The sequence below is a fragment of the Sphaerodactylus townsendi genome, linkage group LG03, assembly GCF_021028975.2.
Source record: "Sphaerodactylus townsendi isolate TG3544 linkage group LG03, MPM_Stown_v2.3, whole genome shotgun sequence".
Classification (NCBI taxonomy): domain Eukaryota; kingdom Metazoa; phylum Chordata; class Lepidosauria; order Squamata; family Sphaerodactylidae; genus Sphaerodactylus; species Sphaerodactylus townsendi.
In genome coordinates, this window is record NC_059427.1 from 161,316,535 (window position 1) to 161,334,215 (window position 17,681).

The window sequence follows — 17,681 nt, forward strand, 5'->3', positions numbered from 1 at the left end:
CAGAAGCCGTTTCCACACGGCCCAAATACGACACCTAAGGCGCCGTTCACACAGGCGGTGCTGCTGAAACGCAGCAGCGCTGACCAGGCTTCCCTCCACCTCCCCCAGAGCGGCGTCAGGCCGCCCCCCAAAATCTCTCTCCTGGAGGGAGGTTTTTTAAAAACAGCGTGTTCCTGCTGGTGTGGTGTGAACGACACCGCCGGGAACACGCTGTTTTCCCCGTCCCCACCCCTTACCTCATTGTCCTGCGTCACTCTGCCGGACTGCTGAGACCCTCCCTCGCTGTCCTCCGACCCCTGGAGGTCGGAGGGCAGCGTGGGCGGGTCTTAGTAGTCCAGCAGGGCGATGCAGGACAACGAGGTGAGTGTGGGGGGAACGGGAAGAGGCGGAGCCGCCTCTCCCACGCCAGCCTCTGTGGGGGCTGCTCGCATGCTCCCGTGCGAACGGCCCCCACCCCTCCGATGGCAGGATTCCTGCTGGTGCAGGGGCGCCCTTTCCACGGCCTGAGCTTACAACTGACGAAGAAAAATGAGGTATTCTTGCTGACCCTAATATGTCAAAGCCATGTATGATGGGAATCACCTGCAGACCCTTTTACTCTCCCTGGAGCTTAAGCTACGGAGCCTCAGCTTGGCCAATCTTTTACTAGACCTCTTAGTTCCAACAGAGAATATACGTTTGAGCACGTCACCTTCTTCTCTTAATGACATGGTGTAGCTTCCTCTTCCAGTCGCATCGAACTGCTGAAGTGGCTGGTGTCAGCTGCTTAAGAGTTACTTAGAATTTCAGGGCACATCACAGTTTGTTTGTTCTTTATCTGGGCAGGACCCATTCCTAGACAAGTTCTTCACACTGATCCATGTGCTGGAGGAATACTCCTTTCCTTTCCGACTGAAAGATGTGATCCTCACGGAGAGCAACATGGAGTCTGAACTGAAATCCAGCATGGGCAACCTTCGAGTGGCCAGTTTGGAGCCCCTTGTCGCCTTCAGCCACCAGATCCTCAACAAACTCATCCAGCTGATAGTGCACCCACCTGTCATTGGTGGGCAGGCAGGTAAATTCCCCAGCCTTCTTCTCATCATAGCTCCTGCGTTGTCAACATTGTCTCTGCCTCCTTGGCTCCACTTATTGGGTCCTTCTGGCTACTGTACTATTTCAGGAAGCCTCTAAGGTTGAGCTGGAAACTGTAAAATCTGTAACAGTCATTGATATTTATCAGTTAAAAGCACAGGGTGTGGAATACGGGCTACATATAATAAAACAAAGTTGATGGTACACTCACTATAAATGACCAATACCCAGACCCTACATGTTTCAGCCTTTTGGGAATGTTTAGCTTATGGGCCGCTCTTCCCCATACAAGCTCAGTGTGGCTTGCATCAGTTTGTAACAATAAAATCAATAAAACATGTTCATCCATATCCCAGCTCCATTGATCTCCATTGAGGGATAACAGTCAAAATTGAACTGTGCCTGTTCTGTTCCCCAAGTAAAACATTCTTAGGTGTCCTGTACTTGGCCAGAACAGAGTGGGAGGCTCACAAGCAAGGTGTAACAGTTAAAAAAAGGTCTTATTGCTTAGAAGAATTGAGACCCTAACTCCTCCCAGGTTCTGACTAAAATAGAGTACTTGCTTGACTGGAACAACTTGAAGCTTGAGACTTTGATTTTTTCTTGACTTCTTCTAAGAAAGTCCACTTTGTCTATGCTTTCTCTTGATTCCTTCAGTGTCCTTTATCTGGATTCTACTTTCTGTTACCACCTTAACTTAATGCTCTACACTTTATACACCTTAGACGTAACATATATTGCAGCCTTCCAACTCCCCTGGCACCTTTGACTAAACTAAACTGAACAGTGGCACTGCTGGGTAATGGAAGGAAGGCTATAAGGCTGCCTCTAGGGGCCTTCTTAAAGGGATAGCGTCTAACTAAAGTTTCCTCCCTTAGAACACTATACAAAAGGAGCTGAACCCATTGTAACTCAAGGGACAACTGAGACTTAATGAAGAAAATGATAAGAGATTCTCTGGGGGCATGACAGTGCCCCCTGTAAAGTCCACATTTGCATACATTAAGTAAGGGAGAGAAAAGGGAGACCAGCCAGATGGATACCATTGCTGTCCTCAACTATAAACCTGGCGGGACAGCTTCGTCTTACCCTGCAAAATTGCCCCAAGTATCCCAATACCTATGTCTCACTTGACAGAGCCAGGCTGTGTCAGGACTACAACCCCCAGCATGCACCGGTTCCCGCCTTTTTCCAACAAGAGTGGGAAAACAAGCTGAAAAGCTACATCCCACCGGAGTTTCACAGCCAATGAGACGCCAGAGACTGGGTGGGGGGGAGAAAGCTGATTGGTTGTTGTTGAGTTAAGAAATAAAATAAATACTGGAACTGAGGACACGAATCCTCAGTTCCAACACCCTGTATCTAGGGCAGTGGTGGTGAACCTTTGGCACTCCAGATGTTACGGACTACAATTCCCATCAGCCTCTGCCAGCATGGCCAATTGGCCAAGCTGGCAAGGGCTGATGGGCATTGTAGTCTATAACATCTGGAGTGCCAAAGGTTCGCCACCATGGATCTAGGGCGACGCAAATCAATAAAGTTCTTTTCTTTAAGTTAACTTCGTTTGAGTGTGTTCAGTCTTACAGGTTGGGACAAGAGCTGGAAAAACCATGGTCCAACTTTTGGGCCAAGGCACACCAATAAGCTGTTACTTGCCAAGCATGAAGCTCTTGGGGGAATATATTGGGTGCGGTGGTCTCGCGGATATAAAAGCTCCAGATCGTTTAGGGGTTTGAAGGTTAGTACCAGGACCGTGAACTTGATTCCCCACTCCTGCTGGAGCCAATGCAGCTGGTGGAGCACTCGTTGGATGTATGCCCCCCCCCCACACAAAGGGTCCCATAATGGCCAGTGGCGTTCTGTACCAACTGGAGCTTCTGAGGCTGCCTCAAAGGCATCTCTGTGTAACGCAAGTTACAGTAGTTTAGTCTGGAAGTAGCCACTGCATGGATCACTGCGACTGGCGGGGTTGAGAGAGGTAGGGGGCCAGCAGACTAGCCTGGCAAAGGTGGTGCAATGCCGCACAGGCTCTGCAAGACCAGGATTCTCCTCTGTTCCCCAGCTCTTGCATTTTATTGCATGTGTCCCAGCTGGTTTGCTCCTCTCTCTGTTTCTCTCTTTGCAGTGAATGTGGGCCGTGCTGCCTTTGAAGCCCTGGCAGTGATGGTGAACCAGATCCATAATGGTCTTGAGGGCAGCCACGATCAGCACGGGCGCAACCGTCTCCTGGCCTCCTACATCTTTTATGTCTTCCATCTGCCTATGGGGGAACCTGGGTTGCCAGGTAACATGTTGTGTGTGTGAGACACAGTGTATAACAGACTTCTCTCTGTGATGCACCTCTGAAGATGCCAGCCACAGATGCAGGCGAAACATTAGGAACAAGATCTACCAGACCACGGCCACATAGCCCGGAAAACTCACAACAACCACTTTGTCCAGGGTTTCCAATTGTCTGTGAACTTAATTAAGTTGTTTTCTTTGAGCAGCAAAGTTAACTTGGCTATCTTGGCCAGCTCTAATACCATCACCTGCCATTCCTCAATTGTAGGGTAGTGTTAGGTCTCGGAACTGCAATTGTTGAGATAATGGAGCACCCAAGCTTGGCAAAGCCAGTTCTGACAAACCTGGCCTTTGCCATCCCCTTTATTCCCCATTGTAATTCCCCCCTCCTGTTTTCCCAATAAATCATGAAAAACAGAAAAACAGTCCCTGGAGCTGAGACGCCCCAAGGTCGGCGGCAGATAGCAAGAGAGGGTCACCTGGCTTCCTGTCCTATGGGATAACAAATACAGTTCTTTCTGTCATGGGACCAGAGGGCCAGGGGAAGCCTAGTTATCTACAAAGCATGTGAAGCCATAAAGTAAGGATCAAGGAAAGAATGCCCCAAATGGTGTATCTTACATGTATCTTTTAGCAGCATTGGTTTGTTGTTTTAAACGGTTACATTGATTCAGGAATGCATTTCCATCACTTAGATACTATCCCCCTGTCAGGTAGAGCTGAGTTTTCCACTCCTGCAAGTGTAGCAGTCTCGCTGCTATTGTCATGTATAAAAACAAAGTTCTCTGTTTTCTTTCCTGAATTCTGTCCATAAATCCCACCAGGCAAGGGCTGCTTATTGCGCCTTTCTTGCTGAGACTTGAGACATATTACAACATTTAGCTATTCAATAAGAACAGTATGAGATATACAACAAGCACTGTAATAAGACTGGAGTACAAAATTAAAAAAAAAGATGTCATAAAACGGTGTACTAAAAGCAAGAGATGCATACAACCTGCAGTGTCATAAAATTTAGCCCTTGAGGCTTGGTAAAAGTGTCCTCTAGAACAGTGGTGGCGAACCTTTGGCACTCCAGATGTTATGGACTACAATTCCCATCATCCCCTGCCAGCATGGCCAATTGACCATGCTGTCAGGGGCTGATGGGAAATGTAGTCCATAACATCTGGAGTGCCAAAGGTTCGCCACCACAGCTCTAGAACAATCTCAGTTTCACTACAACTCGGTTCCTGTTATAAAAATGCCCCCCCCCCGAACAATTCTGCTTCATACATCCTGTGAAATGAAGAAACTGGAAGATGGCCAGTTGTTACGTCTCGGAACCTTAAGCGAATAAATGGACTCTGAAGTATTGATCAGCCGCGTTTATGGATGAGGTATCAAAGCAAACTTGTCAAAGCCAATCCTGACGAAGCTGGCATTCACAGTCCCCTTTATTCCCCACTGAAAGCCCCCCTCCTGATTTCCCAAGCATATGTAAAAACAGTCTTTGGAGCTGAGGGGCCCCAAGGTTGGCAGCAGACAGCAAGAGAGAGAGCCACCTGACTTTCTGCCCCATGAGATAATGGATGTAATTCTTTTCTCATGGGACAGAGGTACCAGGGGAAGCCTAGTTTCTTACAAAGCATGTGAAGTCATAAAGTAAAGATCAAGGAAGGAATGCATAGATGACAATGGTTACATATAGCAGACTGGTTACATATATCTTTCAAGCAGCATTGATTTGTTATCTTAAGCAGTTACATCGAAATTGGGAACCCATCTCAATCACAAACATAACACCCCCCTGATACCGGTCTCTTCTGGCTGGTCATAAGAAAGGTGGGCTCTACATATTAAGTTAATACTGAAGTGCAAACTGAAGAGTCCCCCCTTCCCCAGCAAGCAGCTGCATTTGTAGTTTCTGTAAAGGATCCTCGCTTGCATTCGCTTGCCAGGGGAAGGGGGGATAGACTGTTCAGTTTGTTGTTTTATATCTGTAAGCATTGTTTCAAGGGAGTGACATCCCTTGAAACAATGCTTAAAGACAGAAAACAACCAACTGAAGAGTCCACACCATCACCACCCCCCCCCCCGGATTTTAAAGGAAGAAAGGGGGAAAAAACCTAAAGAATCCACCCCAGACAATCCTCCCAATACTTACCTTGGGGTGCCTGTCAGAGGCACATTTTTAAAGCTAGCTGCGCCAAAAGTGCAGGGTATCTTCAGGAGACACTCAAAGGGGTAGCCCCCATCTCCTGCTAGCTCCCATTGGAAATAATGGGGGTTGGGGGTTCATAAAATTGGACCCCTTGAACCAAACTTCAACAGACTTGGATGGTATCATCAGGAGACTCTCTGGAAATTTTGGTGCCACTAGCTCTCCAGATGTTCAGGAACTACAATTCCCATCAGCCCCTACCAGCATGGCCAATTGGCCATGCTGACAGAGGCTGATGGGAATTGTAGTTCCTGAACATCTGGAGAGCCGCAGGTTCCCTACCCCTGCACTAGCTTTAAAAATGCACCCCCTACAGGCCAAAACCCAAAACAGCACACAAAAAATCAGACGAACCCAAATTACTTGGGATACCCGAATATATTCAGGTATACCGAATATGAAATTCGGCTTATTCGAGTATATAGATAATTTTACATCTGAATAAAGCCAAATCCGAATTTTTTACCAAACATTTTCGGTATTGCTGAACCCTAGTCATGACACATTGTAATTTGAAAGCAGGATGAGAGACATGGGATCCCAGCAAAGGCAATGTCTAGAGCAGCTGCCTATAACCAGAGATTGTTAGGACCAGCGTATCTAGGGTTAATGAACAGGGGTGTCTTAACACATGGGCATGCTGGGCAGTCGCCCGGGGGCCCCATGAGCCAATTGGCCATGCTGGCAGGGGCTGATGGGAATTGTAGTCCATAACATCTGGAGTGCCAAAGGTTTGCCACCACTGGCATAGGGCCTCCCTTCTAATCTATGTATGTTGTGTCTTGCTGTCAATAAATAAATAAATACTGTACACAGGCTGCAGCGTTTGGGACTCTTCAGTTTGGAGAGGAGACGTCTGGGGGGGATATGATTGAAGTCTATAAAATTATGCATGGGGTAGAAAATGTTGACAGAGAGAAATTTTTCTCTCTTTCTCACAATACTAGAACCAGGGGGCATTCATTGAAAATGCTGGGGGGAAGAATTAGGACTAATAAAAGGAAACACTTCTTCACGCAACGTGAGATTGGTGTTTGGAATATGCTGCCACAGGAGGTGGTGATGGCCACTCACCTGGATAGCTTTAAAAAGGGCTTGGATAGATTTCTGGAGGAGAAGTCAATCTATGGCTACCCATCTTGATCCTCCTTGATCTGAGATTGCAAATGCCTTAGCAGACCAGGTGCTCAGGAGCAGCAGCAGCAGAAGGCCGTTGCTTTCATATCCTGCATGTGAGCTCCCAAAGGCACCTGGTGGGCTACTGCGAGTAGCAGAGTGCTGGACTAGATGGGCTCTGGTCTGATCCAGCTGCCTAGTTCTTATGTTCTTATGTACTGTACTAAACTATAAATATTTGTCATTGGAAAATACATATTTAGCATGTGTGTCACTATGTGTTTTACTAAAGATAATGAACAATACTAATGTTAACTTTTATAAGCAGACATTGGCATTCGCCTCTGATTTAGTATCACGGTCCCCTCTGCAACTACACATGCATGTATGCGCACGCATGCATGTATGCGCACATATCTCACTCACTACATAACGTCTGATGCAATTCTCTGCAAGGAATTTTCTCAAATGTTTGTGCTGAAGTCTTGATTAGTAATAAATAGTTTACAGTAATTCCATGCTGTGCCATCTGTATCTGTATGGTTAACCAATTGAGTATCATTTATATGTTGATTTTTGTTGTTGTTCACGGCTCATGTTGTATTGTTCAGACATTTGTGTTGATTACTCTTTGCTGTACAGCATGTTTTTTAATGTCTGAACACTGATTTTGTTGGAAGTACCAATAAATATATCTTTAATTTTATCGACCATTTACGTTTTTATTCCTGTGAGTGGTTGTGTAGGTGGGGGCCCCAGTGCACTGCTTTTCCTGTAATGCTGTTAAGACAGCCCTGGTAATGCACCTGTATTCCTTCGAGACCGCATCACCCCATATGTCCCTGCACGGCCTCTTCGATCAGTTGAGGCCAATCTACTAGTGGTTTCTGGCCCCTCGGTGATGCGGCTGGCCTCCACGCGGGCCAGGGCCTTTACGGCTCTGGCCCCGGCCTGGTGGAACACTCTCTCTCCAACTGTCCGGGCCCTGCAGGACCTTGGTGAGTTCCGCAGGGCCTGTAAGACGGAGCTGTTCCGCCGGGCCTTTGGAGGAATTGGCCGCTGATGGTGCCCCCCCTTCCTTCGGCCCCCGACACCTGGGCCGTCTGTCATCCAACGGGACTCGCCATCCCTCCCTCTTGGGGAGAGGATTTTGAAAACAGAATGCTGGACACCACTCATATTTTTATTAGTATTTATTGCATATTTGTTGCAGTTGGTTTTCATTGTTTTTATCGCTGCTTTTAAATGTCTTAGCTATCCTATATTGTATTATATTTATATGCTGTGCACCGCCCAGAGCCCCTCGGGGATAGGGTGGTATAAAAGCCTAAGAAATAAATAAATAAAAATAAAATAACTGTGTACTTCCTGCAGAGATCGGAGTTTCTCGTCACAGCGGCTCCGTCCAGTGTGCCACTTTGTCCCGCACAAGTGGGCGTCCTGCCAGCCTCCATCTCTCCCGTTCCAAAAGCATCAGCAACAGCAACCCGGACCTGACCACCTCACCAGACTCCCCAGATGAGCAAGCTCAGAAGACCAGCAGCGGCAACAGCAAGGTAAGCAGTGCTGGGGGATCTGGGTGGGCCCTACCTGTAATAGGAGGAGTTTGGATTTATATCCCCCCTTTCTCTCCTGCAGGAGACTCAAAGGGGCTGACAATCTCCTTGCCCTTCCCCCCTCACAACAAACACCCTGTGAGGTAGGTGGGGCTGAGGGAGCTCCAAGAAGCTGTGACTAGCCCAAGGTCACCCAGCTGGCCTGTGTGGGAGCGCACAGGCTAATATGAATTCCCCAGATCAGCCTCCACAGCTCAGGCGGCAGAGCTGGGAATCAAACCCGGTTCCTCCAGATTAGATACATGAGCTCTTAACCTCCTATGCCACTGCTGCTCCTGGTTGTCTCTCCAGGCACCAAAATAGGATGAGGGAGGGGCCAAGGGAGATGCTGCAGGTGAGTGCTTGAGTGTGACTGCATCATAAGCATGGTGGCCCTCAGAAATTTGTAGTGCAGATTTCTGTTTCCTCCTCTTCCTCTGCTGTGACGGTGACAGCTGGTCAGAAAGATCAGGCCTTCCTTTCTCTTCCTTCCCATTCCATCATCAGTAGAGCCACCCAGTGCCGTAATTCCCAGGATGTCCGAGGTAAGGGCAATGGGTGCTGAGGGAATAGGCAGGGCTCCTCAGGTACTGGGGTGGAAAGAAAGCAGGATGACTGGCTGTTCAGAGTTCTGTCACCAGCAGGAAGTTTAAGAGGGTGAACCATCCATGTTGGTCTGTAGTTGAACGGCCAGACTCAAATCCCATAGCAGCTCTGAGATTGACAAGATATTGGGGGTATAAACTTTCAAGAATAAAAACTCTGACAAAGTATCTAACACTCTGACAAACTATCTAACCTTACCCTATAGCGGGCAGTAAAGCCCACTATAGGGTAAGGAATACAGCAGGCCTAGATGGGGGGGGGGCAGATAGGAGACTGGGTTTTCCCAGCTTGACTTTAGGGGGAGGAAAGAGGCTGGCCGAAGGAGTGAGGGTGGCAGGGAGGGCTTGTTCGGGGCAGGGGTAGTCACTGTGGGTGGGTGGCGGCAAGGAAGGCTTGTTGTGGGTGGAGGGGTAGAACTTGTTTGGCTGGAGGATCAATTGATCCACGGTCCAGGGCACTTGAGGAAGGATGGTGGAGAGTGCTTGCTTGGCCCGCACATCATCTGATCCGTGGGAAGGGGTGCTTGGTGGGGGGGGATGCTGGGAGCGCTTGCTGGGGATGGTGGGTGGTGTGGAGGGCTTGCTGGCCCACGGATCAGTTACTCTGCGGGCCAGGGTGCTTGCTGGGGGGAGAGGCTGGGAGGGCTTGCTGGTGGTGGGGGGAGGGGGCTTATGCAGCCCAGTGACAGAAAGGACTTGCTTTCAGGTGAGAAAACACAGAAACACTTGGGGAGGTTGCAGCGTTTGGGACTCTTTAGTTTGGAGAGGAGGCGTCTGAGGGGGAATATAATTGAAGTCTAAAGAATTATGCATGGGGTAGAAAATGTTGACAGAGAGAAATTTTTCTCTCTTTCTCACAATACTAGAACCAGGGGGCATCCATTGAAAATGCTGAGGGGAAGAATTAGGACTAATAAAAGGAAACACTTCTTCACGCAACGTGTGATTGGTGTTTGGAATATGCTGCCACAGGAGGTGGTGATGGCCACTAACCTGGATAGCTTTAAAAGGGGCTTGGACAGATTTATGGAGGAGAAGTCGATTTATGGCTACCAATCTTGATCCTCTTTGATCTGAGATTGCAAATGCCTTAGCAGACCAGGTGATCGGGAGCAGCAGCAGCAGCAGAAGGCCATTGCTTTCACCTCCTGCATGTGAGCTCCCAAAGGCACCTGGTGGGCCACTGCGAGTAGCAGAATGCTGGACTAGATGGACTCTGGTCTGATCCAGCAGGCTGGTTCTTGCGTTCTTATGTTTCTGCAGCCCTGGGGTGGGGTGGGGTTTCTGAAAGGCCCTGCATAGCTGCCGTGGGTGTTCCCCCCATTTCAGGCAGCACAGTTTCCAAAGTCTGGGACAGTTTTCTAAAGGGTCTAGGGGTCGGAAAGTGACGGGTTGAAGGGTTCTGCCAGCACTTGAAGTCGAAGAGACTGTAACATGCTCTCCCTCCGTCCCATCCTCCGAGGCGAGCCTGCCGGGAAGAGGAGTGCGAAAAAGACACAATAGTGTAGTAGTTAAGAGCGTCAGACTCTAATCTGGAGACCCGGGTTTGATTCCCCATTCCTTCACATGAATGCTGGAGTCTTACCTGGTGAATTGGATTTGTTTCCCCACTCCTACATGTGAAGCCTTGAATATTAAAGTGCCAGTTGGGCTATACAGAGCAGCAGTGGTGTAGTGGTTAAGAGCAGATACAATCTAATCTGGAGAACCGGGTTTGATTCCCCGCTCTGCCGCTTGAGCTGTGGAGGCTTATCTGGGGAACCAGATCAGCTTGTGCATTTCAACACATGCCAGCTGGGTGAGCTTGAGCTGGTCACAGCTTTTCGGAGCTCTCTCAGCCCCACTCACCTCACAGGGTGTTTGTTGTGAGGGGGAAGGCAAAGGAGATTGTAAGCCCCTTTGAGTCTCCTACAGGAGAGAAAGGGGGGATATAAATCCAAACTCTTCTTCTACTTACACGTGAAGCCTGCTGAGTGATCTTGGCCAAGTCGCAGTTCTCTCAGAACTCTCTCAGGCCCACCTATCTCACAAGGTGTCTGTTGTGGGGACAGGAAGAGAAGGAGTTTGTAAGTGGCTTTGAGACTCCTTCAAGGGAGAGAAAGGCAGGGTATAAATCTGGAAGACTCTTATTTTGCTTGCTTACTGGCAGGTTGTAGACTCCAGAGAAGATCCCCACTTCATTCCCTGCTGAGGGTGGGTTTTCTGTGAAGGAAATGGGTCCTCTGGGCTTTCCTTTCACTCAAGATCTCCCTTTCGTTCTCTTTTTTTTTTTGCATTCCTAGGTGATCGACCGCTCGCATTCCTGGGTCAATTCGGCTTATGCCCCTGGAGGCCCCAAGAATGTGCTTCGCAGAAATCACCCAAACTCCAGCACAGATCTAAAGCAGGTGCCACTCAAATCAAGGTTTTCCAAAAAGGCTGGTGTGGGAGGCAGTGGTGGGCCGCAGGCAGAACTTCTTGGGCCACAGGCAGCACTTGAGGGTGAGACCCCAGAATCACCAAGGTATTAGGAAGAGAGAAAGAACTTCCTGGTCAGTCATCTACTCCCTGGTCAGGCAGCTGGTCAGGTGGTGGTTCCCTATTCTGCACAGGTGACCAAAGGACTTGGGCAGCTGGCCAACAAGAGGCTTCATGAGCTGCCCAAGATGCCCATTCCTAAGACTGGCCCTGGTAGGAGACTGAGTTCAGCACAAAAAATGGCATCCCTTTCATGAAGCCCAAAAAACACTTTAGTAAATCATAGCTTTCTTTCTTGATATAACAAGTACATTCTTGTTCTTTGCTGACTTTTTTTTAACATTGGAGTTCATTGTATTGGGTGAAGATGCTGTTGGAACACATCTAGTCTTCTGTTCTATCAAAGAGTGAAGCAAGCCTTTATTGGCATAGACAATAGTACAACAATAATAAAAAACGGATTAAAAAGCATATACAATACAGGAAATAAATGTTGGGTCGAAGGAAATCTACTGGCGTTTGGTAATTTCCAGGAGAAAGTCTGCCACTATCATACAGAGAGAAGGATCAGGGTTGTCCAACAAGTAGTGTAATCTAATTAAATCGGGGAGATGGGGTAAATGTAAAGGAGTAAGATTCACATACTTGGATCTGATTTCCTTGAATCTGAGACAGTGTAGTAATTGGTGGGTCAGAGATTCAACTGAGCCGTCGTTACATGGGCACAATCTTTTAGCCTTTTCTTGCTTATTATATCTGCCATGCAACAAGGCAAAAGGCATAACATTAAACCTGGCGAGCTATCAAAGAGTGTTTTAAACATGTTTACTTTGTGATACTGCTGACCTTGAGGTTTCAGACTGACATGGTTACCCTTTTGGACTATTCTGCTGACTACTGGTCACTAACACTCCCTCTGAGTCTTATCTGTGAGGAATGATTTTGACTAATCCCAGGCTCTGTAAAGAACTGAGACCAGACAATCAGAATCTCCATAGAAGAATCTTTATTGAAAGGCTTAGAATCCATCCAAGAACTTGCAAGCAATGAGATAAACACTTCAGAAAAGCATCCAAGAGAACTATGGTCCAACCCCAGAGGTGGGATCCAACCAGTTCTCACCACTTCTCTAAAGCAACCTCCCTCCCCAATAGGGACTGGAGGTGCGTGTGTGCGGTGGCGCCATTGTTTGAATCCCACCACCATCGGAACCTGTTATTGAAAATTTTGGATCCCACCACTGTCCAACCCCCACAGAAACCTTCATACCCTGGACCAGACCAGGCCAGTCTGGGAAAAGCGCCAAGAACATACAGATAATACAGACAGCAAAACTTCAGAGCAGGTGTTAATCTGTAACTGACCAACATTCCAGTCTACTCTTCACAGTCTCATTTCTTGACACCTACTTCTCCCTCCTAACTTCTCAACAAGATGGGTCACTGTCTCGAACGCTTCTGAGAAATCCAGCAAACACAGCCCTTGCCTACAGTCAAACTGAGAATGTCTGCAAAGCCACCGGAGCTGCCTTCAGCCCACACCCTTGAGTAGAAGGTCTCCTCTTGGAAGACCAGGAGATGTTCAGCAGCCACTCTGTCCATTACCTGGCCTAGAAAGGGCAGACTGGAGACTGGATGATAACTGGCCACATGGTCTCCACTTTCAGCAGTTTTTATACCAATAGGACAGCATCACCATGTTGCGCTAATCCCAGAGGGGTGGCCATGTCAGTCTCTTGCAACAAAAACAAATATTATTTATTATTTATTTATTACATTAAATTTATACCCTGCCTTTTTCTGGAAGACTCAAGGTGGCTAAGTCTGCTATGAGTCTGGTAGCAGCACAAAAAGCAACGCGTTTTTATTCCAGTGGAAATGTTTGTGACTAGAGTTTGCTTGATCAGATGCAACGGAGCGGGTCCACAAACAGCCATGAGGGAATTATTTAAAATTTCAGTCTATTGCTGGAGAGTGCAGAGACCTTTCTGCCTCGCAGCCATTAATGATGAGGTAGCAATCTCCCTAGTTTTGCTGAGCTGAGGAACAACTGTCATGCAAAGACATAGGTAAGGGGGGGTTCCCGGGCTCAAACCCCCCCCACTACCTGTCCGAAGCTCCGCCCCCGTTTGTGTTTTTTGTATTTTTAGTGTTTTTTCAGTTTTTGGCCTGCAGGGGGTGCAGTTTTTAGGCTAGCTGCACCAAAATTTCAGGGAGTTTTCGGGAAACTCTCCTGATGATACCACCCAGGTTTGGTGAGGTTTGGTTCAGGGAGTCCAAAGTTATGCACTCCCAAAAGGGGTGCCCCATCCCCCATTGTTTCCAATGGGAGCTAATAAAAGATGGGGGCTACACATTTGAGGGTCCATAACTTTGGACCCCCTGAACTGAACTTCACCAAACCTGGGTGGTATCATCAGGAGAGTCTCCTAAAGGTACCCTGAAAGTTTGGTACTGCTAGCTTAACAATTGCACCCCTGACAGTAGGAAGCCTCCAAATTTCCCCAGATTCCCCTTTTAAATCCACCCCTTTCAGCATGGATTTAAAGGGAGAATCTGGGGTCCCCACTTTAAACATTGAAAGTGATGCTGTTTCACGGTGGGGGATAATCCACCCCAAAACAGCATCACTTTCAATGTTGTTTTAACTGGGGACCCCAGATTCTCCCTTTAAGGTGGATTTAAAAGAAGAATCTGGGCTCTCTAGTTTAAACACTGTTGAAAGTGATGCTGTTTGCGGGTGGATTTCAGCATCACAGCAGCCACCGGGGTGGCGGGGGTGTGTGTGTGCAAACCTCAGGTTTTGCACTAGGCTCCATTTTCCCTAGCTACCCCTCTGCCTGGAGGGGAGGGAGAAGGGACTGTCGGCTACCAGCTGGGAGCCCAGCCGGGGGCGGGGCAGGGGAGTCTGCTGTCCCTGGCCTCAGAGAGCTGCTTTTATAAGCACTGAGGCCGGGGGTGGGGCTTGGGGAGGCGTGGCCATGGCCCCAGGGGCGGGTGGGGGCGGGGGCCTGCCCTGAACCCACCCCATAAAAAATCTGTACCTACATCACTGCCATCATGGCTGCTAAGAAATCTGTCATAAGGCCTTGGGAGATGGTGTCCAACTTGTTGATGAATTCTGATTTGGCATAAGAGGGGGTGCAGCTCCTCCCGCAGTCAATGTCTTTTGGTCGCTTGGGAGTGATTGGACAATGGACCAACTGAAATGGTGGCAGTCTTTGCCCAGGAGGGAATAATAAACCTGCCAACCTTCCTGATTGTTGAGCTGGAGCAGCCCTGGCTTTGGGGGCCTCATCAATGGGCCTTTCCCCACTCGAAGTGATCCCCCCTATGCCGCGCGCTGCTCTCAGCGCGCGGCATCCCTGGCGCGCACCCGGGCGTCCCCACGACCCTGCGCTCTGTGCGGGGTCATCAAAAGGCACCGTTTTCTCCAGCGCCAGGGATGCCGCGCGCTGAGGGGGCGCGACCGCGGCAGCGTCGGGGCGGCTTCGCTGTGGCCGCCCCTGTCGTGGGGAGTGCCCGAGGACCCCGCACTACTTGAAGAGAGTAGCGCGGGGCTTAAGGTAAGTGGGGAAAGGCCCAATCCCCTCTGTCCCCTCCTTCCTTCCTGGCTTGGTGGTCTTTCTCTCAGATGTGGAGCTCCTTCCTCGCAGGTAAGGGCACTGGGCTGTTTGTCTCGAGGCTCACCTCTCCCTTTTTTATTCCGAGCCACTCTGCTTTGCTGCCATGTGGTCCTCTTCTCTTCTTTTCTCTCTTACTTCTCCTCTCGCAGGCTGCAGGGCGAACTCCTCACCGTCTCTCTTCCTATCTTGAGGGCTCCACTTTACCTCCAGCCACCCCGATGAGGCCAACAACAAGAAAGGTAGAGGTGGGCTAAGAATTGGTGGCCCAGAAGGCAGGTTCAAGCTGTGGACTCTTATATGGGAGGGGCTTCCATTGAATGCAATGGAACTCTTTAAGCCTGTTATGCAGGGAGAAGATCACACCTTTGGGCCAGAGACCGTGGCGGAGAGCCAAGCTATGCTGAGTGTTAGAGCCACTTCATTGGCTGTGAAGGGGCCAAACAGGAGTGCCAGAGGGACAGCAGAAGGCTACTTTGGTTGCTGCTCTCAGGATCAGCAGTGGCATAGGAGGTTAAGAGCTCGTGTATCTAATCTGGAGGAACCGGGTTTGATTCCCAGCTCTGCCACCTGAGCTGTGGAGGCTTATCTGGGGAATTCAGATTAGCCTGTACACTACCACACATGCCAGCTGGGTGACCTTGGGCTAGTCACAGCTTCTCGGAGCTCTCTCAGCCCCACCCACCTCACAGGGTGTTTGTTGTGAGGGGGGAAGGGCAAGGAGATTGTCAGCCCCTTTGAGTCTCCTTACAGGAGAGAAAAGGGGGATATAAATCCAAACTCTTCTTCTTCTTCACCTCTGGGTGAGGCTCCTGTCCTGGAGGGTTCCAGGTCATTGCTGGTTGTGCTACCAGGGGGAAATGGCGCCCGAGGCAACAACTTACCTTAGGAGCAGCCTGGCAGGGCCAAGCTGAGGGGTGGCCCCCATGTGATTCGATGGGGGTGCCTTGGGTCAATTAACCCCCCCCCCCGGTCCCTCTGGCAGATACGCCACTGATACCAAGTTACTTTAGGCCTCTTAAAAAGCCACTGCCTGTCCTCCTTCTGTTTTCACTTTTGACTGTAGCCCTTTTGGTGCCAGTTGCTGGCTGAGATTTACTTTACTCTTTCCTTGGTGATCTGCTCCTCTGCTCCTTCTAATCATAACGCTTAACATAACTCCTCCCAAGCCAACAACCTGAATTGCCGTGCGAAGAGAGTCAGCCAGGAATTGGGGGGTTTGTGGCTGTTCATCACGTCCCGTGTTAACCAAGTTGTGGGGGGGAGTTGCCCTAAAGTCCCACCCACAACTTAGTAGCAGGGAGGGCAGCTTTGAACTCATAGCTATTTTAGAAGCTGCATTGAGGCCAAAGTGCTCTTGAGTCTACATTTCTCCGATCCTCTGTTTAGTGCTCTTTGGATGGGTAAAATCTCATACCCAATTATTTATTTATTATTTATTATTTAAACTTTTATACCGCCCCATCCCCGAGGGGCTCTGGGCGGTGTACAACACAAATCACAATACAAATAAATATAGTTAAAACCTATAAAAACAGCAGTAAGATAATAAGGGGCGTCCAAGAAACCCTAATTTAAATCCTCCCCAAGAGGGAGGGAGCGGCGAGTCCCATTAGATAGAAGGACCCAGATGTTAAGAGCTAAAAAGGGGGGGCACCTTCAGCAGCTGGTCCCTCCAAAGGCCCGGTGGAACAGTTCCATCTTACAGGCCCTGCGGAACTCCCCAAGGTCCCGCAGGGCCCGGATGGCTGGTGGGAGAGTGTTCCACCAGGCCGGGGCCAGAGCCTTAAAGGCCCTGGCCCGCGTGGAGGCCAGCCACATCATTGAGGGGCCAGGGACCACCAGTAGATTGGCCTCAGCCGAATGGAGAGGCCGTGTAGGGACATATGGGGTGATGCGGTCTCAAAGATACGAGGGTCCCAGGCCACGTAAGGCCTTAAAGGTCAGCACCAGTCAGTTAGGAAGGTCAGTTAGGAAGCTCCTGCAGAGCGGAAAGTAAACACACACATTTTTTGTTCTCTTGGTATGAACTTGTTGGCAGCTCCAGAAGCTCCCAGCTGTGGCTGACTAGAGAACAGATTTTGCAGTTTTATGTTGGTTGTGCCAACCTCTACTTCCCTGTGTAACCATCTCCCTCTTGCTGTCTCTCTCTCTCTCTCTCTCTCTGTCTCTCTCTCTCTCATAGCTGCTTCATGAAGAGCTGGCCCTGCAGTGGATGGTGAGCACAAGCACAGTGCGAGAAGCAGCCCTGCACCAAGCTTGGTTCTTTTTTCAGTTGATGGTACGGTCCTTGCTGCTTCTTTCCGTGGGCAGAGCATCACTCCTCATAGGTGGAATAGCTGAGTGAAGGGTCAAATCCCCACTACCGTCTTAGCCAGGTTTCAGAACACAAACCATCCAGGTTTGAGGGACGACCTCCCTGGTCGAATCCCCACTACCGTCTTAGTTGATAGTTCCATGGGAATGTCAACTCAATGCATGGCAGCTGTGAAAAAGGCAAACTCTATGCTGGGGATAATTAGGAAAGGAGTTGAGAATAAAACTGCAAAGATTGTCATGCCCTTATATAAAGCAGTGGTGCGACCGCACTTGGAGTACTGTGTTCAGTTCTGGTCACCACATCTCAAAAAGGATATTGAAGAGATAGAAAAGGTGCAGAGAAGGGCAACGAGGATGATTGAGGGACTGGAGCCCCTTCCGTATGAGGAGAGGCTGCAGCGTTCGGG

General features: G+C 49.2%; 1 protein-coding gene across 1 annotated transcript in view; it reads left to right on the plus strand.

Moving 5' to 3' along the window:
- The window catches only part of DOCK6 (dedicator of cytokinesis 6), a 130,996-nt gene that overhangs the window by 85,893 nt on the left and 27,422 nt on the right, over positions 1 to 17,681 (plus strand). The window contains 6 exon segments of the mRNA XM_048487532.1: positions 826 to 1,057; positions 3,200 to 3,358; positions 8,051 to 8,232; positions 11,159 to 11,263; positions 15,108 to 15,197; positions 17,141 to 17,236. Coding sequence (XP_048343489.1) covers positions 826 to 1,057; positions 3,200 to 3,358; positions 8,051 to 8,232; positions 11,159 to 11,263; positions 15,108 to 15,197; positions 17,141 to 17,236 — 864 coding nt within the window.